Source organism: Macrotis lagotis, chromosome 3 (assembly GCF_037893015.1).
Source record: "Macrotis lagotis isolate mMagLag1 chromosome 3, bilby.v1.9.chrom.fasta, whole genome shotgun sequence".
NCBI classification, from domain to species: Eukaryota; Metazoa; Chordata; class Mammalia; order Peramelemorphia; family Peramelidae; genus Macrotis; species Macrotis lagotis.
Genome location: NC_133660.1, coordinates 56,717,374 through 56,741,373, shown reverse-complemented (window position 1 = coordinate 56,741,373; position 24,000 = coordinate 56,717,374). Strand labels below are relative to the sequence as shown.

General features: G+C 37.5%; 1 protein-coding gene across 2 annotated transcripts; it reads right to left on the bottom strand.

Moving 5' to 3' along the window:
• Window positions 1-1,104: 1,104 nt before the first annotated feature.
• ETNPPL (ethanolamine-phosphate phospho-lyase) lies at window positions 1,105-23,743 on the bottom strand. 2 transcript variants are annotated; one of them, XM_074228734.1, is made up of 13 exons: window positions 23,663-23,743; window positions 17,144-17,262; window positions 16,770-16,929; window positions 14,951-15,025; window positions 12,651-12,741; window positions 11,606-11,722; window positions 8,739-8,821; window positions 8,193-8,418; window positions 6,751-6,905; window positions 5,637-5,726; window positions 5,220-5,350; window positions 2,872-2,903; window positions 1,105-2,099 (listed from the first exon to the last, which is right to left on the bottom strand). In XM_074228734.1, exons 1-13 carry the CDS (start codon window positions 23,725-23,727, stop codon window positions 1,971-1,973), a joined length of 1,473 nt encoding a protein of 490 aa, XP_074084835.1. In that variant the 5' UTR covers window positions 23,728-23,743; the 3' UTR covers window positions 1,105-1,970. The 2 variants fall into 2 exon arrangements, with proteins under 2 accessions (XP_074084835.1, XP_074084836.1); XM_074228735.1 differs by lacking the exon at window positions 23,663-23,743 and adding an exon at window positions 23,455-23,656 and having other exon boundaries at window positions 1,107-2,099.
• Window positions 23,744-24,000: the final 257 nt, after the last annotated feature.

Sequence of the window (24,000 nt, the reverse complement as noted above, 5' to 3'; positions counted from 1 at the left end):
CCACTTGAAAGGAGCCTAATGGCATTCAACTTCTCTTTGAATGCCATTAGGCTCCTTTCAAGTTGGAACTTCAACTAGGGACCCATGGACTTCAACTTGAGATAAAAACAGTCAATGGCTTCTGCATTGATTGATGATCTGTTAAGAACACTATGGGGGGTAGCTAGGTTGCACAGTGGATAGAGCACCAGCCCTGGAGTCAGGAGTACCTGAGTTCAAATCTGACCTCAGACACTTAATAATTACCTAGCTGTGTGGCCTTGGGCAAGCCACTTAAACCCCATTCATTGCCTTGCAAAAACCTAAAAAAAAACAAAACACTGTGGAAGTGTTCAGCCTATCTCTCTAGGATAATGTCCCTGTCATTAATCAATGTGGATCCATCAGCACTGAGAAGTTGAGATGTGTCATATGTCTTTGCATATATATGACATGCAAAGGAAGTTAGTGATGGGTTCTTTTTGTTGTTGTTGGAAAAGGTCAATGGTTGAATTTGACCCTGTTTCAAGAATTTATCTGATTGTGGACTTAGCTACTCTGATTTAGACAATTGTCCAAGATAATTACAAAAGATCCATAATGAAAAATGCTATTCACCCCCAGAGAGAACTGATGAAAACTGAATGAAGTTTGAAGTATTTTTTTTACTTTTATCCCTCTTGGGGTGTGTATTCTTTTGGAATATTGCTAATATAGGAATTTGTTTTACATGACTTCACACATATTCTCAAGGGGTAAGGAAAGGGCAGGAGAAAAGGTGGGAGAGAATTAGAAGCTCAAAATTTTATGAAATGAATACTCATGAATAACATGGAACTATGTTAAACATGATTGCACAGGTATAACTGATATCTTGGGAGGGAGAAAAAGTGAAAGTGTGAAACTCAAAAGCTTGCAAAAAATGAATGCTGTAAACTATCTTTGCATGTCAATAGAAAAAATAAAATAAAGGTGTAAATAAAAAGTGACTGTTAAAAAAATTTACATGGAAAATGTTTAATGAAATAAACAAAAATGTATTAAATAAAAGAATATATTTCACAGGTGTGTAATTTAGGAGTACCAGCAAGTCAAGTACTACTTTTCTCAGAAAACACCTTTGGATCCTATCAAGTGACTGGTTCAACCCCAATGCTGAAATATTTATTGTATTATGAAAGGGAAGTCTTTACTAAAGAACGTTTAGGTCAAATGGTTCCCAGTAAACTGTCTTTTTTCTATGGAATAGCTTGAACATGGCCCTGTGGAGTCCTTAATTTAAATAGGAGCAGCTTGGAATAGTCAAAGAGGTTTTGGAGTCTGGGCATCTGGGTTCAAATTCTGGTTCAGCTACTTACTACCTATGTGTTCTTAGACAAATCACTTTGCTTTCTCAGCTATAAAATGAAAGTGTCAGATTCAAAACTGATATCTATAATCTGCTGGTCTTTTCCTTAGTAATGATTCCTTTACAATTTTACCTTTTTTATTACTTTCCCACCCAGACTTTGGATATATTACTCACCCCTAGTTAATTTTTGGCATGTATGTAAGTGTATATATATGTGTGTGTGTATATATATATAAAATATGTAAAATTAGGATGTGTGATTTTATTGCAACTTATACATAGACATACATTTACATATTAAATTATAAAAGCTAGAGTTTATTTAGATCCCTTAAGCTTCAAATCTGAGAAGCTTACTGTGTTTTGCTTCTAATATTAATCATGAAAATTCAAACAGTACACATGGGACTTATTCAACATTGATTTTACATATTTAAATTATACATAGCACTGATTCACAAAGGTCAAGTAGGGATTTCCTAGAACAGGTGTTTTGATTAGCTGTTGGTTTTTGCTCATGGTTTGTTGATGAGGTTATTCACAAATCCAAATAGAATGAACAGTCACTCAAGAAAACTATTGGGTACTTCTTTCTTTCTCTTTAAATCCATCCGTTCCATTTGTCGGCAGCCTCCAGTCTTTATGTCCGGATCCTTTTCCCAGGTATTGTATGTTTTTCTGCATACAATCCATTTCTCTTTTTATTGATGTTTTCACCCACTTGAATGGTGCTATCACTGACACTGTCCGAGCCTGCCTCATTAAGTCTCTGCAACATAAGCCCAAGTAAATGCCAATGAATTATTCAAAGTTAAACAAATTTCCGTGAGTAGATTTACTCAGTATAATTGACAAGAATTGAACCTCTTCTCTGGTTCCTTCTATAGCTATTTTTCACTAGAAATGGGAGTATAAGTCTGGGTTCAAGGCTCCAAGTCCATTTTCCTCCTCTTTCACAGATATTTCATTTCAATTTATGGGAAACATTGTATGCCTAGATGCATGTGTATAAATGAATGTGAGACAATATATCTGAAACAAACTTGAGAGTGATTTTTGGAAAAACCTAATGGTTTTTCTTTAGGCAAATTCCATTTGATCCCAAGAAGTTTAAATCCCCAATTTTAATAGGTCTAAGAGAATATAAATAATGGCTAAGCACTGACTATGCTGATTGGACCAAATTTAAATCCAAGCCAAAGTTTCAGAAAATGAACACTTTATGGCCTGTGTGGAAGTCCCTCTCTGTTAGTGTCCTATGGGAGTCCTTCCCCAACAGAAGGAATTCTTCTGATGAAATATGAGAATCCCTTTTACTCCTCACTAAAAAGGAACTCTAGATAGCTTAGTTTAAGATGTTCTTGATTTATTCAAGGGGAGAAATAGAATGATCCTTTCTAGTTCTTTAATTTGGAAAATATTTTATATATGTCTACAAAACTGCCAACCTTGCAAAGGAGACTTGGTCACTGCAGAAAGTTTTAATCCCTCATCACCCTCCACTCCCATTTAAAAAAAAATAAAGGAAAGTTGTAGCTTACTTCAGTCTTGGTTCCTGTGGCTTCTTCTAAAACTACACAAAGGAAAATATAACAGAATTAGATCAATTACCAAACCTTTACTACTTTCTGCTGAGACTAGGAAGGCTTTGGCTGAGATGTTCGAGGAAAAGAGAAATGTTGTCAAGCGCTAATGAGGTTTCCCCTCTAACCAAGGGAGAGCAGTGTCCTGGATTTTTCTCCAATCAGTAATTTAGACTGTGGAGAATGTCCTGAAAAGTGAGAGAAAAAGAAAGCCTAATTGTTTTCTTCAGGAAACTAATAATTAAGGGGAAAATGCTTAAAAGGGGAGTAGTGATTCAAATGTAGCTGAGATCACTACCAATCTAACTTATTCATAATGCCTTGTTCTTAGCCTGTTATTCTCTTATCTCTATTCATTTGCTTACAGTCTTCCCCAGGACATGAAATAGATATCTCCATCTATAAAAATCTTTGCCTAGCTTCAAAACCTAATTCAGGGACTACTCTCCTTGAAACCTATCTTCATTTCCCTGGCTAAAAGAGGTCTTTCTCTCCTTCAATCTTCTCAAAACTCTCTGGACTTATCCTGTTACATTTGTTATAATCTATCTTTTATCATAGTTATTTCCAAGTGTTATCTCCACTTCATTAAATTGCAATTTCTAAAAGACAGAAAATATATCTTATTTCAACTTTGCATTCGTAGTGCTTATCATAGTGCTTGAAATAAACAGACATATAATATATTTGAACTGCAATGATGAAGATAAATTCAGATGATTGTTTTGTTGGGAATGTTGATTGAATATCTATGTTTATTATGAGATAGATTGATACTGGTGTAGAATAGTAGTTTAGTAATGGTCCTGAATTCAAATCTTGCCCTGATTCTGTACGAGTCTCTAGAACTCAGTTGACTCACATATAAAATTACCTCTTGACCTCTAAATGACTTATTGACCTCTAAAGCCCATTTCTAGTACCAAATCTCTGATGCTACAATGTCACTTTCCATTTCTGGGTTTTAGTTTACTAATCTGGGGTAGGACTAGTCTTTCTAGCTAATATCTTTCCCTTTTTGTTGTAGTATTTTGCAACATGGACTTGAAAAATGTTCATCCTCTTGGTGAGACCATGCCCTTTATACTGACATTACTGACTTCATTGTGAATGGGTTTGCATTCATTGATAGTCATTTTCTTCCATTACTCTCTCTAATCATTTGTGATCACAGAGAAAATCAGTAAGTGGTAGGAAAGCTAATTCTCTGCTTATTGAGGAGGTGGCAAAATACCAAAGAAAGACTATGAACTCAAAAGGCAGAGGATTTCTTACTTTTGCCACTTACTGCATAAATAAGGTTTTCCTTCTCTGCATCTCAACTTCCTCATATGTAAGATGAGGGAGTCGGGATAGATGGCAGCCTCTGACATTCCTTTTGGCTTTAGATCTGAGATTTCTGTCCAAGAATTTGCTTTGTTTTTCTTGTTGCTATTGTTATGATGGTGATGATTTAAAATTTTTTTAAAATTTATGATGGTGATTATTTTCAATAAAAATTTAGTGGAGAAAGACACTAAGGTAGTATTCAAATGATATTTTTGGATGATTTACTGGTTTTAATTTATTTACATAATACTCTAAATTCTTATATTCTGCAAAATCTGTTTCCTCATCTGTAAAATGAGGAGGTTAAACTTTATCACCTTTAAAATTCCTTCTAACTTTAAATCTGTGATCCTATGAACTATGGGTAGATATTAAGGAGAGAAATAACTGATAAACTGTCACATATCTCTGGCCCTTCCTTAAAACTGAATGAAAAAGATCAGACATCATTTTGAAAATAAAGCTTCAATCAGTGAAATGACTTTAGTTGGAAGTTTTAGAACTCTGAAAGCTTAAATTATTTGTATCAAATGGGAATACATATATTTTATGAGACTGAAATGTATGAGCTTGTAATAACCTCATGCTAGGGATATATTTGGGAGGCTTTAGAACATAGTGAATTAGGCATTCAGTTAAGTCCTCATATACAAAGGTGCTGATATTCATCAGAAGAGGCTTTTACTATGACATTTTCCTATATTAAGGAAATCACAAGTTAAACCTTTCCTCGCCCTATAAAGGGACATATAAATTTTAAAAAGCAAATAATAGTCATTTTCTTTTTTTAGAGTGGCACTACTTTCTACCAGATTTCTTGTCTTCTTTTTTCTTATCCCTCAATTCTGAATCTAAAGTTGCATAGGCATTTCTGTCAAAAGCTCTGGGCATAGACAGTAAGAGACTGATGGATTTTGGACAGATTAGATTAGAGGAAAATGAAAAAGAAGAACAGCTTAGGGAGTTGCAAAACTAACCCGTTAGAATTTTATCCAGTTGTTCCACCATGAATTTAGCATTTTCCTTTGTGAAGCACATTGGTGGTTTTAATTTAAGAACATTCCTATGGGGACCATCAGCACTGATAAGTATTCTCTGTTCTTTCATCCTATTTAAGAGAAAAATGCATATAGATGTAAATATATGTCAAAAGTTCAGAATAATAATGCAAAACATAAAGAGCCCCTCTAGGAGGGTAACAGATACACAAATGTACTACTCTCATCCCCTTTTCTCTCCCTCACATTCAAACACTACCACCCACACAGCAGATGATTAATTGCCCTTTTCCTGGATGAAAGAGAGGCAGAGAATTCTCAAACTCCATATGACATGGCTGGATTGGCAAATAACTGATTTGCCAAACTAGGCACAGAAATAAAAGGTGTATTTACTTGTAGATGATATGTTGTGCTTCTGCAGTGGCTGGGGTTCTTTTCTGTTGGTCCTTCACCAAGTCAATTCCAATAAATAAGCCAATGCCCCTAGGAAAGATGGAGGAGGAATTGATATTCATTCCATCAGGGGAGAAAGCCTCATCCCCCCCCAAAAGCAACATTATCCTCATTGCTTGTGTTTAAGCTTCACTTAGTAGTCATTGACCTTCTAGTGATTGCAGATTCAGGCTAATTTAAGGAACCAAAACCACAGTAAGAAGCTACTAATTATTTTTAAAAACAATATTATTTTTCAAAATAAGATTTGTTTTCCTACTTGGCTAATGAATGAGAAAAGTCTTCATCTCTTTTCTAAGTCTTTTGACTACTCAGAGATTAAGTGACTTGCCTGGAATCATGTCAGTAAATATCAGAGAACAAACTTGAACCTAGATCTTCTTGGTCAGTTCTCTATTCCCATTGCCATATTGCCTCTCTAAAGACGATAATCCCTAACTTTCTTTAGCTTCTTAGGACTATAGTTGTAGTAGTAGTAGTAGTAGTAGTAGTAGTAGTAGTAGTAGTAGTAGTAGTAGTAATATTGATGATAATAATGATAAGGTTTATGAAGCACTGTACATATATCAGCTCATTTTAACCTCAAAGAAATTGGGAGTTATTTGTTATTATTAGCCTTATTTTTACAGATGTGAAATTGAAGATTAGGGGAAGTTAAGTTACATGTCCAAGGTCATACAATTAATAAGTGGCAGGTTTTGAACTCAGGTTTTTTTCCTGACTCCAGACCTAGCATTCTATCAACTGTCTCACCTAGCTGCCTAGTAGATGATTCTCACTTAATTTTTCTTGTTATTTAAAATAACATCATCAGCTACTATGTATTAAGTACAGCTACTAAGTACTAAGTCCAAAGAAAGACAAAAATCAGTTTGTTTTCATGAACTTATTTTCTAATGGAGGGAACAGCATTCAAATAACCATGTACCTACAAGACAGAATGTAAAATGGAGGGAAACACCAATTATTTTTACACCTTTGAGTACTGAGTTAGAAACATACTTCTCAGGTCAAAATATTATCATGTCACATGATTCCTTCTCTATGAACATACCTGATATCCCCTATTAATGGATGTTTTGCTTTTTGCTTATTCAATAACTCAATTAGGTAATTTCCAACCCGTGTAGCATTTCCTTGGAGATCTTCCTTTTCAATTACATCCAGGACGGCCAAGCCAACAGCACAGGACACTGGATTTCCTCCATACTACAGACAAAGATGAAAGACAAAACCCAGCAGTTGGATAACTGGTCTCCCTTCATCCACCAGGAATCCTGCTCAAATTCTTCAGCTCAAAAAATTAAATCTGAAGGGCATTTTTTTACTTACAATCAAACACTGGATGTCAAAGATTAGTATAAATATTATTTATTAAGTTTTGCTCACTGACTCACTGTTTGATGTAAGGCAATTTCAGGCAAAGCCAACAAGCTAATTCTAAAATGTCATCTTCTGGCCCCTCACCAATAGTTTTGTGAGATTTGAATTTCAATAGATTTGAATCTGAGCTATACCAAATTCTTTTATGCTATGCTCCACAAGAACAACTTTTCAAGTCTCAGTTAAAAGTTATTTGAGATAAATCTTCAAAGAAACAAACTCTCCCTAGACAAAAGTTCAGCAACTGTTATAGCAGAAGCCTTATATCCTTAGGTTATTTTTTAAATGGTGCCTCTTAATCTAAAGGCTTTCATAGATGATATATGAATTTATATGTGATATGAAACACATGCAAAGATTGTGTCATCCATAAATGAAATGCAGCTATGTTGATGGTTTAACAACTCAACTATTTATAAGTGTATGGAAACATGACAAAATAGTTGAAAAAAAAGTATAAGACTTAGGAGAGTGCTAGCTGAGTTGGGACAAATGGTGCCTAACTTGCTCTGATTAGACTTTGGCTGGGATTCTAGAACTAACTCTTTTTCTTTTATGTTATTGTTCCATTCTAGTCTTTGAGTTCTTACCTGTACTGTTCTATTTCTTCCTGCTTTTCCTAATCTACTGGAAATAAACTCTTTGTAACTCAGATGTTTTTTTTGGGGGGGAGTTCTCCTTCACACCTATTCTCCTCTTCATAATTCCCACTAAAGGGCTTTTTTGGGGGGGGAAGGGAAGAACTGAATTATTTCCAATCTATTCAATTGTAAACTCCTAAAGAGAAGCAATTATGTATACTGTTTCATGTTTGAATCCCTAAAACCCAGAACATCTTTCATACACTAAGCACTTAGGATTCTAGAATTCTAGATATAGGGCTGAAAGGGACCCACCTCAGAGGTCATTTGGTTCAACCTCCCTCATTTTACAGATGAGATACATTAAGCTTCACGAAGGAAATGATTTCCTCAAAATCACTGACAATAAGTGCATATTGAAGTAAGAAATTTATTTGATAGAATTGTTAAGTTACCTTTTCCATGTCTGGAGAAAACAAAGGAGCACCTATCACTTTCCTCTTTATTAAAACTGTCTGGAAATAAAATTTACCGTGTTAAAATATTCCATTCCAGAAGCACTGAAGGCTTCTGCAATTTCTTGGGTTGTCACTACACAGGATAGTGGGTGTCCATTTCCCATCGGTTTGCCCATGGTAACAATATCTGGCACAAAGTCTTCCCCATGCATTTGGAAGCTCCAAAAATGTTCTCCAATTCGACCAAAACCAACTTGAACTTCATCAGCTATAAATACAGCCCCAGCTTTGTGGACATATCTGAAAAGCAAAGGGACATGATGAAAAACAGAAAAATATGATAGTCTTGAGACTCTATAAAGGTGCCCATGGTATCAAAAAAGGAGATAATTTTCCCAATTGCTTTGCAAAACAGTAATTTGATTTCTATACTAAAATGTGAGGATGCAACTAAGTGTAAACTTACTAAATAGACTACAATTTCATTTAAACCAAATTGCATCAAATTTACATGTAAATCTATTACAATATTAGAAGAGTAAAGAAGATCAAAATGGGTAAAAGCAGTATCTGGTTGGTAGCTGTCACAATGCTCAGTGTGCCCCAAACCTAGTACGTACTCTGCCACTTTCTGGAAGTAACCTGCTGGTGGAATGACTTGGCCTCCACAGCTCTGCATGGACTCAGCAATAAAGGCAGCAATCTACATGAAAGGAGATGAAGTCAGAGTCTATGAAGCTTTTTGTCTCCTCTTTGTACACCCAGTGACCAGAATGGGTTTCCTTTACAAATCAGTTAATTTCAAGAATGTGCTAGAAAAGAAAAAAAGGCACTGTAGGCAGGGCAAAGAAGCCATACAATGATTCCATAGAAAAGCTCTTATTAGGAGTCCATCAAGCACAAGGTGTGAGGCATGGGTCACCAATTCAGTGCAGTCTAAAGTATTGCATCATCAACCACAGGCATAGAAAAAAAAAGAGGGAGCCTTTGATATTTACAAATTTGATTTTTACACAGAAGCATTATTACAATTCATTTGAGTCCGAAAAAATATGCAGCATTAATTATGCCAATCCATGAAAGTAAGAATTGCCTTCTCTCTACAGAGCCAGGATGATGATGATGATGACAACGATTGGGCTTGCTATTGTGTGGGTAAAGAAAATTTTCAGATGTCGAAACAGTCACTGCAGATTGACATCTTCTCTACAATTTATAATCCTAAAGAGTTTATTCTAGAAAACAGAGGTTAAGTGACTTACTTGCCCAAAGTCAGAAATGAACAGAGAACAGACTTGAGCTCATATCTTCTTCGTTCCAAGGCCATATCTTTATTCATTATGCCATACTGCCTCTTAAATGATAGTAATTATGGCTAATATTTATACCTTAAGGTTTGCAAAGTATTTTACATTTGATCATTACAATAACCCCCCCCCCCAAGAAATAGATATTATTACTATCACTCCCATTTTATACATGAGGAAATTAATTTTGGGAAATGTTAAGGAGACTTGCTAAGAGAGATGGTTAGTCAGTAGTTGAGTCTAGGAATTGAACTCAGGACTTCCTAGCTCTAAATACTGGGCTTGGTGCTACTATACCACTTAGCAAAAGGCTTTCTTGGTTTTTCTCACATTAGTTCAAGGGTTTTCAGAGAGTATACCACCAGGTGGAGTGTTTCCAGTGACTAAAGATGTAAATAAGAAAATGATTCTTTCAGAACAAAGAACAAAGTCTGTAGATCTCATATCCTTGAAACCTTCAACTTAGGTCTGGCTTCCTCTGTCAGCTTGGCACCCTTTGAGTAGGGTGTCAATCTTATTTTATTTACTGCCTCCCATATAACTTAGGCATCCTTCTCTTGCCACTAACAGTTGCCATGAAATAGAGATCACAATCTTCCTGGAAGCACTGTTGATCAGAAATGTGCACCTTAAAGAAAGGGGCATTACATATGAAGGGACTCTTTATAGTCAAAAAGCTGGAAGCTTCCAAGAGCTTTCACTTCTTAGGCAACAATTATTTTCTGCTGCTGGTATACAGTGCCAATACCCAAAAGAAAACATGTTAGAAGGGGAGTAGGGAAAGAGAGGAAGGAAGATGCAGGAGAAAGAAAAAGAAGAAGGTGAGAAGACTTTCTGTTAGTAATAAGTATAATTTCTTTTACAAGGCAATGGGGTTAAGTGACTTGCCCAAGGTCACACAGCTAGGTCATTATTAAGTTTCTGAGGTAAAATTTGAACTCAGGTCCTCCTGACTCTAGGGCTGCTGCTTGATCCATGGCGCCACCTAGCTGCCCCAAGTATAATTTTTTTTAAAAAGCCCAAATGTTAAGAACACTAGGTGGAGAATTGATAACTTTTGTGTCCTGGACCCCATTGGCAGTCTGTTAAAGCCTGTGGACCCATTTTCAGGATAATTTATTTTATGTATAATGAAACAAGATATAAAGGATTACCAAAGAAATCGACTCTATTGAAATAGTTAATCAAAATAATTTTAAAACACAGGTCACAAATTCCAAATTAATAATTTAAGATGACTGATGACCTCCTGTTTGTGATTTCCTTAGCACTGCTCTATGATACAATAGGTAATCCTGTGGAATTCCCTTATATTCTGAGATGTGGGGTTAACTCAGAGTCACACAACTGTCAACGATCACCATCAGGATTTGAATCCACATCTCTCATATTCCAAGTTCAGCACTGTCTTCACTGTATTATGAAGATTCGAAATTTTATGCTTTTTAAAACCCCAAAGTAGTTTCAATAGTTTCATTAAACTGAACTTGATTGAAATGAAAAAACGGCTAACTAATGCTCTGTTTTTGACTATTAGGGACTTGTTTAAACTTTAAAAGGTGGGTTTACATTAACAGGCTTCTTCTTCAGACATTGTAGAAGATCTGACTGGGTCCAGATCTTCCCTAGTTTCCAAAAGCTGAGCCAATTCTAAGAATACCCTGAAGTCTTTGTTCAAAACCTAGCTTGGCCCTGGAACCCAGATATCACTATGTCTTCTACTCAGATCAACATGAGCCCTTGTTGCCATTTCCTACTGGAGTGTTAGACAAATACCACTTCCTGTCCAGTAATCCATTTCAATTTCACTCTTTTTGGTAAAATGGAAATGGATTACTGGACAAGAAGTGGTATTTGTCTAACACTTTGCCCCCCCCCCCCCCAAAGCATGATCTCATTCTGCAACAGGGAGAGGGCAGTGGTCATATAGGAATCCCCAACACTGATGAAATCCCAAATCAAGTTCTTCATTCTTCTTGCAGATGAACCTCAGTCCCCACTGCCCCTCCCCTCCCCCACCCTTTTGTAGTTTGTACCAATGAAAAGAATACCATAAAAGAATAATAAAAATTTAAGCCCATAAAATTTGCTTCAGTTATTTTTTGCTTCCCAATTCCAAGTTCCCTTTAAAATTAATTTGTGAAAGATGCTAAATTATGTCTATAGAGGTAAATACAAACCTTCCGTCCCCTTTTCTGGGCTTCTTCGATAATTTTCTTCACCTCATCTGCATATGCACCAGCTGGATCTGGGTGGTCTTCCCTATATTTTCCTCGGTAGATATCTGGGCTTGGTGCCTGAAAGCAGCCAAAAGATAGATTTTCTACATTGAAAATTTAGTATGAAAGTTCAGCTTGTATAAAATCATAGTTCTAGAACTGTACAGGCTATTTAACCTATTTAAGTTTCAGATGATAGAAATCTAAAATTCAGAGCTGAAAGAAACTCTAGGTCACCTAGTCTAAACTCTGATTCATATATGAAAAAAATGAGTCCCAGGGGTTTTAATAGCATAAATTGATATAGTTAGTGAGCATCAGAGACAAGATTTTCATCCATGTCCTCTATCTCTTGGTAGCTAATGACACCGGGACACCAGGATAGAGAGCTGAACCTGGAGTCAGGAAGACTCATCTTCCTGATTCAAATTTGACCTCAGACACTTGTTAGCTTTATGATCCTGAACCAGTCACTCTCAGTTTTCTCATCTGTAAAATGAGTAGAAGAAGATAATGATAGATCATTCCAATATCTTTGAAGAAAACCCCAAATGGGATTTTGAAGAGCCAGATAAACTGAAAGTTGTAACATACTATTGACTATGTTGGGGAGGGAGATAAGGAGGAAAGAGAAGAGTTATTGTTCACTTTAGCCAACTGATGAATGCTTTAACTATCAAACTTTCAAAGCTGAAAATGATAGGAAAATGCACAATTTTTCTTTTGAGAACACAGAAAGGAATCAAATTCATAGTTATTATATTTTTAAGAAAACTGAAAATTATAGGGTCGCAATTGTTTTTAAAACTTGACTACATCATTTTGTATTAGGTTGTGATAAAGCAACTCAAGCTTAAAGACAGTAACACGGTCGTACACACTGGTCAAAGATAATTGTAAACAAGATTCAAAGGTACAGTAATAGTAGCCATTCCTAGAAATTAATCTCAGTGAAGATGGCAATCCTATTTCCCAAGGTAGGTGAAATTAATATATGTATACTTACTATATGTACAAATTCTTTCTTGTCATCTTTGCCCTTTCGAAATTTATATGGACTAATTTCGATCAAGGAAGAAACATGACCATGGTAAGCACTGAAAAGAAGAGTAATACAGCTCTTAGGGATGCTTTCCTCTAATGCCTTAAAATTAATATTATTCTATAATTAAGAAGAAATGAAGAAAATAGCATTCAATTCTAGCAAGCACACCCTGTTTAACAAAGTCAAGTTGGCAATATTTTCCATTGGCCTCTTTACATATATGCAGGCAAACATATATACATGCATATATGTGAAAAGGAAAGATGAGACTTTTAAGATGATACTTTCAATTTAAAAACAAATATTTTTTGCTGATGAAATAGTAGGTTTAAGTGAACATAAATTATTTTGTTTTGAGATTTCCTACCTCGCCTTGTTGAGTCTTTAAATCACATGTAGAAATTAATTTTTATATATTAATATATAGTCTCTCCCCCACTGATGTAATCATAGAAAGTAATGAGCAGATAAACTATATTACATAATATGTAATATTATTGTATGTTATAATATAATTATATTATATAGTAAACTATATTACATATATGTATACACACATACATTTATAACCTGAAGTGTTTATGATGTGAGATAATTTCTTTGATACATTTAGAAAGTCAGGTGTCCATTGACTGACAAAAGATTAGCCAAACCTATGTGGGAAAGGGTATTTTAAAAAGCTAAGCCTTTCAGTTCTGAAAAGAGTGGTCCGGGGAGGGGATGAGCTAGCTGTTCTTTCCATCTTCCCCTATGACAATGGTGCCCTGTACTTGCCCAGAAGGAGACTCCCCCACACCACAACAGATACCATTTAAAAAAAATCTATTTAAAGACACTTTAACACTAAAGTTTATATTCTGTAACTGAAAGCTCTTAGAGAAATGATTTTTTTAATAGAGAGGAAAGAATAATGATCTTAACTAAGGTTGTCAAGATTATACACACACATACACACACACATATGCAATTGCATATCTATATAAAGCCATTCATTATACATATACATATTATTCATATATACATTATATACATATGCAGGGATGTAGGAAGTATCTTCAAAAGAATTAAGATTCAGAACAGGTTAAGGAACTAAGTGTCTGTGATCTTTGGTTTTTCACTTCTAGTCAAGGAAGAAAAAGATGTAAGAATAAGAAAATGCAGAGTGTGAGGAGGAAAGTGTCGCATTAAAATAGATCAAAGTCAAGAGGGACATTGATCCAAGGCTTTTGATGCTATACTGACTTTATTATACAGACAACACAGTAAAGTGTTTGAAGATTCTTATTTCAAAAGTAAGCAAATAAGATGAAATCTATTTAAGCCAAGGGAGAAGTAAACATTAAAAGAGTCAGGGTTTTGTAATAGTTAAGGATTGGTGAGAAAGGTATTGAATGCATTTTGATATTTTCTCTAATTATTGATCTAAATTGGTGTATGCTTTAGAATCCTACAAATGCATTGGCTATATTTCTCTGTTCCACAAATCTGACTTGTATAAAACATAATTTTTCCATATAAATGTTCTCTCAGTCAGGGATTTGTGATTTAAGAGACAAGAACTCGGTGGAATTTCAGGATCTTAAATCTAAAAATATTGCTCCTTTTTATCAATAATTTGGATGAGCTGACTGATCATGTAGGTGATTATCTCAATCTCATTTTTCTGTACAGTTACTCAGGATATGAGACAGAGTTATACAGTTATTACTTGGAGTTTAGCAGTTGCTAAGTATGTTTAAATTACAAAGAATAGTTAGTTATGAATAAACCTCTGGAAGGCAAATTGCCAATTGTGTCCTCTGCTTAACTTTTGTTGGGGAGTAGGAGAGCATGGTTTTATATCAGGTGGAAAAATTAGAATGCTATTGGTAGATAAAGTAGAATGTTTATATCTACATGAGAAAATGTAGAAAAATGTACTGCAAATATTTTATATAATTGTGTATTCCCTTTTCTGTTTATACCTCTACATTCACATGTACACACATATATTGTTTCTTTAAAACTTTTTCTTTGAAATGGATTATATAGTAGCTTACAATTTGAGTAAGGTTGTCAGGTTATATAGTGATGCTGGTCCTGCAAGTCCTCAAATAATAAAAAACAGAAAACATTAAATCCTATATCCACCCTTCACTTAGTATACTTAGATGTCAATTGAGAAATAGTAAAATTAATGTGGCCTTGTCTTTTATTCTAACTCAAAACAGTATAGAAAAAACCAACTGGTTTCATTCATAATTATTTTGTTGCAGACTTACTGGTCAAGTGTGATCACATCCTGGTGATCTCTGTATTGCCGAGCCAGGCGTAAGGCAAGATCATTGGCTTCAGATCTGGAAAGAGAGACATCAAGGGCTGTAGGTGAAATATAGTCCTTTTTAATATACTCATTTACATAATTTTTTGCTAAAATGTTTGCAGAAAGAAAGGACTAAGTCAATTAAAAAAGAAAATGCTAGAAGCAAATATGTCTTGATGCTAAACATGAATATTCCATAAACATGGACAGTTCATAATACAAAGCATTAGTTCTATTCCATCATCCCTTTGTGGGTCCTCCATATAAATCTCACACCTATTTTAATTCTTCTCAGCTAAGAAAAGCAACAATGAGCTATAATTCCAATTAAAATGATAATGTACACAAAAATATGCATTGGTCCTCTCAGCTGTAGATGCTGTGAGTCAGTCATTTCTTTCTCCTACTCTCCTCCCTTCCTTCCCTCTTTCCCTCCTTCTTCCCTCCCTCCCTCCTTCCCTTCCTCTCTCCCTCTCTCCCTCTCTCCCTCTCTCCCTCTCTCCCTCTCTCCCTCTCTTCCAATGTAGGTTAACAACTGCTGGGAACAGATAGCCTCAGAAAGTTACCTCAGAGCAAGTCAGGAAACTTGCCAAGAATCAAAATTCAGAATGTCAGAGGCAGGACTTTCTAGCTCTTATCAAAAGACCATGAGATGATGGATTTAAAGGTAGATGTTTAAGATATGACTTGAACCCAGCTATTATCTACTATGCCATGCTGCCTCATACATTTCGGGTAATTTTGACTTGGCATTGATATGGAGACAGACATATTTAAGAAAAGGAATACTGTTGGTCCCTTTTAAGCATTAGCTTCACTCTCCCACAGCAGTGAAGCTAACATTTAGGACAATAAGAGGTCTTTGTTAAATATGGTTACAACAGTGGGAAGTACAAATTCTGTTCCCAGTTGCTATTGTGAAGAGTAAGTTGTGTCGGGTAAATACATTTTCTTATGGAAAGGAGGTGATAATAATTGCTCTCTACTTGCTTTACCTTTATAGAATCTAAAGATACATTAAAGGAGCTATTCAGTTGTATCCAACTCTTTGTGACCCCATTTGAGATTTTCTTGGCAAAGATAATTTTGGTTTTCCTTTCCTTCTCAGTTCATTTTAAAGATGAGGAAAATGAGGTAAAACAGGATTAAGTGATCTGAAACCAGATTTGAATTTAGGAAGATGTCTTCCTGACTTTAGGTTGGCACTCTAGGTCACTGCATCACCTAAGCTGTCCCTAAACTAAGAAGAGCTAATGTTATCTCCTATCATCAGGGCCAGTGTTTTGCTATTAGAGCGTATACTTGGAACACAACAAAAAAAATAAATAAAAGTACAACAAAAAACTCTTTGAAGAGTCACATGGTTAGAGATCCTGGTATCAGAGATAAGGAGGACATTATGAACTCACAAGAAGGACCTTAAGCCTCTCCATCAGCATATGGCTCCACAATTATTTCATGAGATTTCACTCAAGAAGCCAAGAATATTTCACAACCATAATTCAGATCCTAAAGATGTCTTGAAATTCTTTACAAAGGGGAAAAATGGTTATGGTTTAATAAACAGTTCATTCTGGAATGACTTGAAGAAATCATGAACCAGAGAATCCTCAAAATTAATAGCCTAGACTGTTCTCAAACTATTTGAGCATCTTCTCAGATGTTCCATATACTTTTAGGAAATAATCTATGGTCACTTTCAGTAATATATGGATCTATTTATGAAAGAAATAAAATGAGAAGGGAAGAGAAGAAATCAGGATGAAAAGAAAACATACCCTGAATTAGTAAAATAACAAACAGATAGTTTCTCTGGCAGAGTTTCGGAAAGGCGCTTGGCATAATCAACAATGCTGTCATGGAGGAATCGAGAATTTGTATTTAGCAGCTCCATCTGTTTCACAGCAGCCTTGATCACTTCTGGGTGACTGTGTCCCACTGGAGTTTAGGAAACAAAAAGCCCAAGAAACTCATTACAATTCCAAATGCCTGGTAAATGAAGGGAAGCACCAAACCCAGAAGAAATGTGGTTCTTTCCAGTCTTCAAACTTTGGCCTGTCTTTCATAGTCAGTGCCACTGATTAGCCTTCAGTCCCATAGATTAGCTCCAATAAATCTGCCCTGGACACAAAATGTATCCCCCTGCACTCACCATGAGCGACATTATTGATGCAGTCCAGGTATTGTTCCCCATTTTCATCAAACATGTATTGCCCCTGAGCCCGAATTATCTTGAGGGGGTCCTTGGCGAAGAAAACTTTACAGGATGGCCTAAAAATCATCACAGAAAAGCAATCTTGGTTTGGTTACCATTACTCAGAATCATAGAGTGGGAGATATCAAAACTGGAAAAGGTTTGTAAGGACAGAGTCAAACCTATAGCTTAACAGTGTATCCCTAAACTTTTCAGGAAAGGCTCAGATCAAGCAGCTGTGCCATAACCTTAAGGAAGAGCACTAAATTAAAAAAAAAAACCTTATAAATACATATGGACAGAGTTGAAATGGACCTCAGACCATCAAATTCAACATCTTCATTTGATAGATGGGGAAACTGAGGCACAATCATGTAAGATCACAAATATATAGCAGGAAGGAGCCCCTAAGAAGTTACTAAATCCAATGGCCACATTTTATAGATGAGTAAACCATATTCCATGGAGATTAAGTGAATTGTCTGATCAGGTAGTGAACATTAGAGACAGAATAGGAATGAAGGACTTTTTTAAAAAATAAATTTATTTATTTTTCCTACTGTATATATATATATATATGATTTCATTTTTTTGGGGGGGGTAAGGTTTTGAATTCTACATTTTTCTCCCTCTCTTCCTTCCCTTGCTCTTTCCCTAGATAGAGAATAATCTAATAAAGATTATACATGTATAACTATATTAAATATATTTCCATGTTAATCATATTATGAAAGAAGAATTGGAGCAAAAAGAAAAACCCATTAAGAAGAAAAAAACATAGAATATAATACCAATTTTTAAAATTGAAAATGGTGTGCTTTGGTCTATATTCGGGCTCCATAATTCCTTTTCTTGATGTAGATCATATTTTCCATCACAAGTTCTTTTTTTTTTTTATTTGTTTTTGGTTTTTGCAAGGCAATGGGATTAAGTAACTTGCCCAAGGTCACCAGCTAGGTAATTATTAAGTGTCTGAGGCTGAATTTGAACTCAGGTCATTCTGACTCCAGGGCCAGTGCTCTATCCACTACGCCACCTAGCTGCTCCCATCACACGTTCTTTAGAATGGTCTCTGCTTATTGTATTGCTGAGAAGAGCAAGATAGTTGATCATCATACAATGTTGTCGTTGATAGGTACAATGTTCTTTTGGTTCCGTTCCCTTCAGTCAGCATCAGTTCATGCAAGTCTTTCCAGGATTTTTTGAAGTCTGGTTGATCATCATGACCTTCTAGTACAATAGTACTTGAATGGAGGACATCTTGACTCTAGATGCAACATTTTATCTTCTAAGGCAAGGCTTGGGTAGTAGCTACTGATATTCATAACATTTTGGTATTCTTTCACCTCTTTTTTTAAAATTTGTTTTTGCAAGGCAATGGGGCTAAAGTGACTTGCCTAAGGTCACACAGCTAGATCGGTATTAAGCATCTAAGGCTAGATTTGAACTCAGGTCCTCCTGACTTCAGGGCCAGTGCACTACACCACCTAGCTGCCCCCATTTGGGTGCTCTTTATCTCATCTAATATTTTATTCCCAAATATCAAGGGCTCTTCTTGTCATTGTTCTTATTTCCTCCCTTGGACAGTTTGAATAGAGGCATATATATAGGCATGTATAATGTTTTGAAGTCAGAAGCCCCTTTCTGGGGCTCAGTTTCCTTGTCTATAAAAATGAAGAGGTTAGACTATATTTTGAGGTCCCTTCAAAGTTCTAGGCCTATGATCTCAGTAACCCCTTCAAATTCTAAGTCTTATGATTTTTATGTTCCCATGAATGCCAGTCAAATTCTGTGATAATTCTAATGGTTTTTCAATAAAATAATGGCAAAATATTTGACCCTTTTGGTAGGGGAAAGCTCAGTCATAAAACATACCATGTAAAGAAATTACAACTGTATCTTTAAGAGCTTAATCATACTTGAAGGCTGTGCAGTAAAATGGAAACAGCCCGGGCTCCGGGGTCAGACATGGGGAGTGGGGGTGGGGGTGCAAGCTCTGCTTCTGATTCTGTTTATATAAAATTAGGCAAGACACTTAAAACTTTCTGGGCCTTGGTTTTTGCCTCCAAAAATGGGGAGATTGTTCTACTTTGCCTCTTGAGGTCATAGGATCATAGATTTTTTTTTTTGAGCTGGAAGGGACCATAGAGTTGTTTAGTCTAATCCCCTCATTTTACAGAGGAGGAAACTGAGGTTGAGAGAGAAGTTAATAATCTGCCTAAATCACACAGGCATAAATGTTTGAAGTGTAGATCTGTGTGCTTGTTGGTATCATGCAGAATATTTTCACAAATGATGAGAGGTACTGAATTCTCAAAAGAACATTCTGAAAGAATAATGTCTTTATTTTTCTGTACCCTGATCTAGTCTCTTACTGTGAGCATTGAAACAAACAAACAAACAAACCTGGCCTAGTTTCTTATTGTGAGCATTAAAAAAAAAAAAACAAAAGGAAACCACATTTTAGTATTCCACTGGATACAGAGTTTCTAGAATGTAATCTTAATAATTTATAGTTTAATCATTTCAGTCATGTTCAACTCTTTCTGACTCCATTTGGGATTTTCTTGGCAAAGGTACTGGGGTGCTTTGCCATTTCCTTTTCCTGCTCATTTTCCAGATGAGGAACATGAGGCAAAATGGGATTAATTGGCTTGCTCATGGGCTCACAGCTAAAGTGCCAGATTTGGATCCAGGAGGATGAATCTTCCTGTCTCCAGCACTGTCCTCTGTGCCACCTGCCTGACAATGACGAAAGTTCTTCCAGAGAGAATTTAAGTATGAAAGTTCAATATTTCTATTTAGAAATACAGAATATCTATGAATATTTAAAAATAAACTTCTCTATAAAACTGTGCATACCCTTTATTCCAGCAATACCACAACTGGGTCTGTGTCCCAGAGACACAAAAAAAGGGTTAAAAAACCCACAATTACAGAAATATTTATAGTACCTCTTCTCAGAGTGGTAAAGAATTGGAAATTGAGGGGATGCCCATCAATTGGGAAATGACTGAACAATTGTGGTTTATGATTGTGATGGAGTATTATTGTTCTGTAAGAAATCAGAAAAATCTGGAAATATTTGCATGAACTGATGCTGAGTGAAATAAGCAGAACCAGAAGAATATTGTACACCCTAACAGCAACATTGTGTGATGATCAGCTATGATGGTCTTGCTCATCTCAGCAGTACAATAATCAAAAGAGAATTCTAAGGGACTTATGATGGATAATACCATCCAAACCCTGAGAAAGAATTATGTAGTCTGAATACAGACCAAAGCTTACTATTTTCAGTTTTTGAAATTTGTTTTATGCATTATGCTTTTTTCCCCCCCTCTCATGTTTTTTTTGTTTTGATTCTTCTTTCACAATATGATTAATATGGATATACATTTAACATAATTACAAATGTATAACCTTTATTAGATTGCTTTCTGTCAAGGGGAGGGGAAGGGAAAGGAGGGGGGAGAAAAATGTGAAACTTAAAACCTTACCAAAAATTATTGTTGAAACCTATCTTTGCATGTATTTAGAAAAATAAATAAAATATTTTTTAAAACCCTATGTATCAATCCTTAAGAAAATCCTGGGATATCATCTGGGATCCATCTTGATGCTGGTGCCCATCTGCTTGTACACAGTTGTTTGTTGTTTGTCTCCCCTGCTAAGCTGTGAACTCCTTGGGGACAGTCTTTCTGTGTAAGCCTAGTGCTTACTTAGGGTTGTACCTGCCACATTCAAGGTACTTAATAAATGCTTGCTGACTGGTTATATGACATGCCCAGGGTCATAGTTGTGTATAAGAGGTAGGACTCAAACCCACAATTTCCCAAAAACAAAACCAGCTTGTTATCCACCATAGCACTCTGCCTATTATGAATAACTCTAAAATTGATTCCCATTGTATTAACTGCTTGTAAATTTTTCTTAATCATGTAACCTTTCCTTAAAACATTTACAGTGGCAGCTTGGTTTCGTGAATAGAGCACTTGGGATCACATCCTGCCTCAGACACTAGCTGTATGAGCCTGGGTAAGTCATTTAACTGCCTCAAAAAATGGATATAGGGTAGATAGGGTAGATAGGATAGGTGGGACTGTACATCTAAACACCATCAAAGCAAATGTAAAATCTATGAAGGGTTGACAGTGAACCTTTGATTGCACTTCTCTGCAACTCAAGCCATAAAAAGCTGCTAGATTATTGTGATGAAGTGATTTCTGCAGGGTCAGATGCCAGGACCTCAGTACAGTTGAACACAGCTCCTTTCTGGCTTTGACATCAGCTACTACACACTTTTATGGATGTGGATGGGAGAAATATAAATTTATATACATGTGTAAATATACATATAGTCTAAGAATGTTGTGATAAGGAGGGAATAGAAGCAAATGAAACAGTAGGGAGGCTACTAGCAAGATCTAGTAGCTTATTTGGATTAAGGTGGTCCCTAAATTTTTCTTATATGATTAACTGTTGTGCTATAATGAATGCAGGGTTAGAAAGGAAAACCTACTGGGTTGCGTTGAGGAATGAGATTTGTGTCTTAAGTCTGCCTTAGTGGGTGATTTTTTGAAGGCCTCAGTTTCCTCATTTGTAAAATGACAGATGATTTCTAAGGCCACATTCAGTTAGAAATTCTATAGTCTTTTCTTCTTAGAATCCTGGTGGACAGAGAATGATTGTTTGGTCTTTCTATCCTAGCATCTAATGCATAGTAAGCACTTATTAAAAGTGAAATCAAATTCACTTGTCACCTAGGAACCTTGAGTATGAAGTATTAGAAAACCACTCATAAAATTTAAATTTCCTTTTGCTTATTTGCTTCCACAACCATGTGAGTTTTCTCTTCCAGAAAAAAAAACCTAACAAAAACCCAACAAAACAACAAAACTGGTGCTTAGTTCTCAGAGGACAAAGCTTCCATTTGGTTGGCTTTGGCAACCACTCCTTTTGCTTCAGTAGCCTGAATATTTCTTTCTCTGAGAAGAAAATTAGAGAACACTCTGAGTAGATCCTCCATTAGCATGCTACTTGCCCTAGTCTTAGAGTAGTACAGAATCCCTCTAGCTCCCTGGTGCCAGTCATATCAATCAACAGGCATTTATTAAGCACCCTTACTATGTGCTAAGAGCAATTACAGAAATACAGAAATGAAAGAATCCCTGCCCTCAAGGAGCTCACAGTCAGCGGCAAGCCAACGTGTTTGTGGAAGACTATACAATTCGGGATAGTGGGAGCAGAAGAGGAGGCCTTCCAGCTAGGACTCGCTGGCGCTCCCAAGGCCTTGTCCCCCACCCCGCGGTCTGCTTTGGTCGGGCCACTCGGTCTTATGGCACTTATTCTTGTCCTAGGGCTGACTGGGCAAGGGACAGAAGTGGGGGAGGGGACAGCTAGTCAGGCAACAAGGCACCTACTTGTGCCAGTTAAATGAGGGCGTCAGGGATGGGACATGGAAAGGTCCCCAGTAAAGGCGGAGACCGCTCTGGGTCCAGGAGACCTCTGAGGGACCAGGGACGGCCTGGCGGGTCCCACGTGGGTGCCCCCTGGCCTCCAGAGTCCCGAGAAGAAAGTTTTCTGGAAGGGAGGGCTGGGAGTGGTTCATTTCTTCGGGGCTCTCTCGCACGATTCCTGTCGGCTACCCGCAGAGGTAGGTGCCCAGGGCAACCCCGGCTCGGGGAGCCCTTGGGTGCCCCTGGAGGAGGTGTGGGAGCGGGAGAAGGGATGCTGTTCCTGGGTCTGGGACTGACTTGGAGATCTAGGTGGAGAGTGTGTGTGTGTGTGTGTGTGTGTGTGTGTGTGTGTGTGTGTGTGTGTGCTCCTCGTCTCCCTCCCTGACCACCTGGCTCCCCTGCCCCGCTTCACTTTCTTGCTTCTTCTCTCTCTCTCTCTCCTTTCTTCTCTCTGCTCCTGTCTAGTTTCCCTAACTTTCTTTGCCGGCGCCCCTTCTTTCTACTCGTCCCCACCAATCCCCGCGCTGCCCGGCGCGCCAAGGCATTAACATACGTGCAGGTGGGCAGCATCCCTGGCTCCCCGGGGGCTCTGCTTGGGACTGGCCCCGGCCCCCTCTCCTAACCTGTCTTTCCACCCTCGGGCGCACAGAGGCTACGGAGGGTCAAGGATCGACCACCCTGGCACAGCAGGTCTTTGCCTGCTTTCGGGCGTCTAACACGCCCCTCTCCAACCCTGCCTCCCGCTGTCGCTCCAATCCCGCCCCCACCCCCACCCCCAAGCCCAAAGTTAGTCTGCGCCCAGCCGCTCACCCGATGTATTTTTTTCGGAGCAGGATGGTCTGGGCTTTGCTGTACAGCTCACTCATGTTGCTGAGGCTGCTGGGGCCCCAAAGCGCTTCTCTGCGAAGTGATCCAGCGGCCCTTCGCAAGGTCCCAGCACTGGCACCACAGCGGCCGAGGGGCTCTGGGCACTTTCCAGCTCCAGCGCTTGGAGCCAGACCCAGTTGCCAACACTTACCTTCCTTTGGTATTGGCTGCTGTTAAGTCTCTAAACTGCCCTCTGTTGAAGATTAGCGAAGGCATTAGCCAGTTAGTGGATCTTCCTTTTATGTCTTGCCCTGGTTTTGCCCTTTGCCAAACCCCTCCTTCTCCTCCTCCTCCTCCTCCTGGTGCCACCAATTGCTTGGCTAGTAACCTGGCTTGCAGTTAATTCGCCATCTCCACCCCCAGCCCTCCCCACCTCCCCACCTCCCCACCTCCCCTCCCCACCTCCCCACCTCCCCACCTCCCCACCTCCCCAGCTCCCCAGCTCCCCAGCTCCCCAGCTCCCCACCTCCCCACCTCCCCACCTCCCCA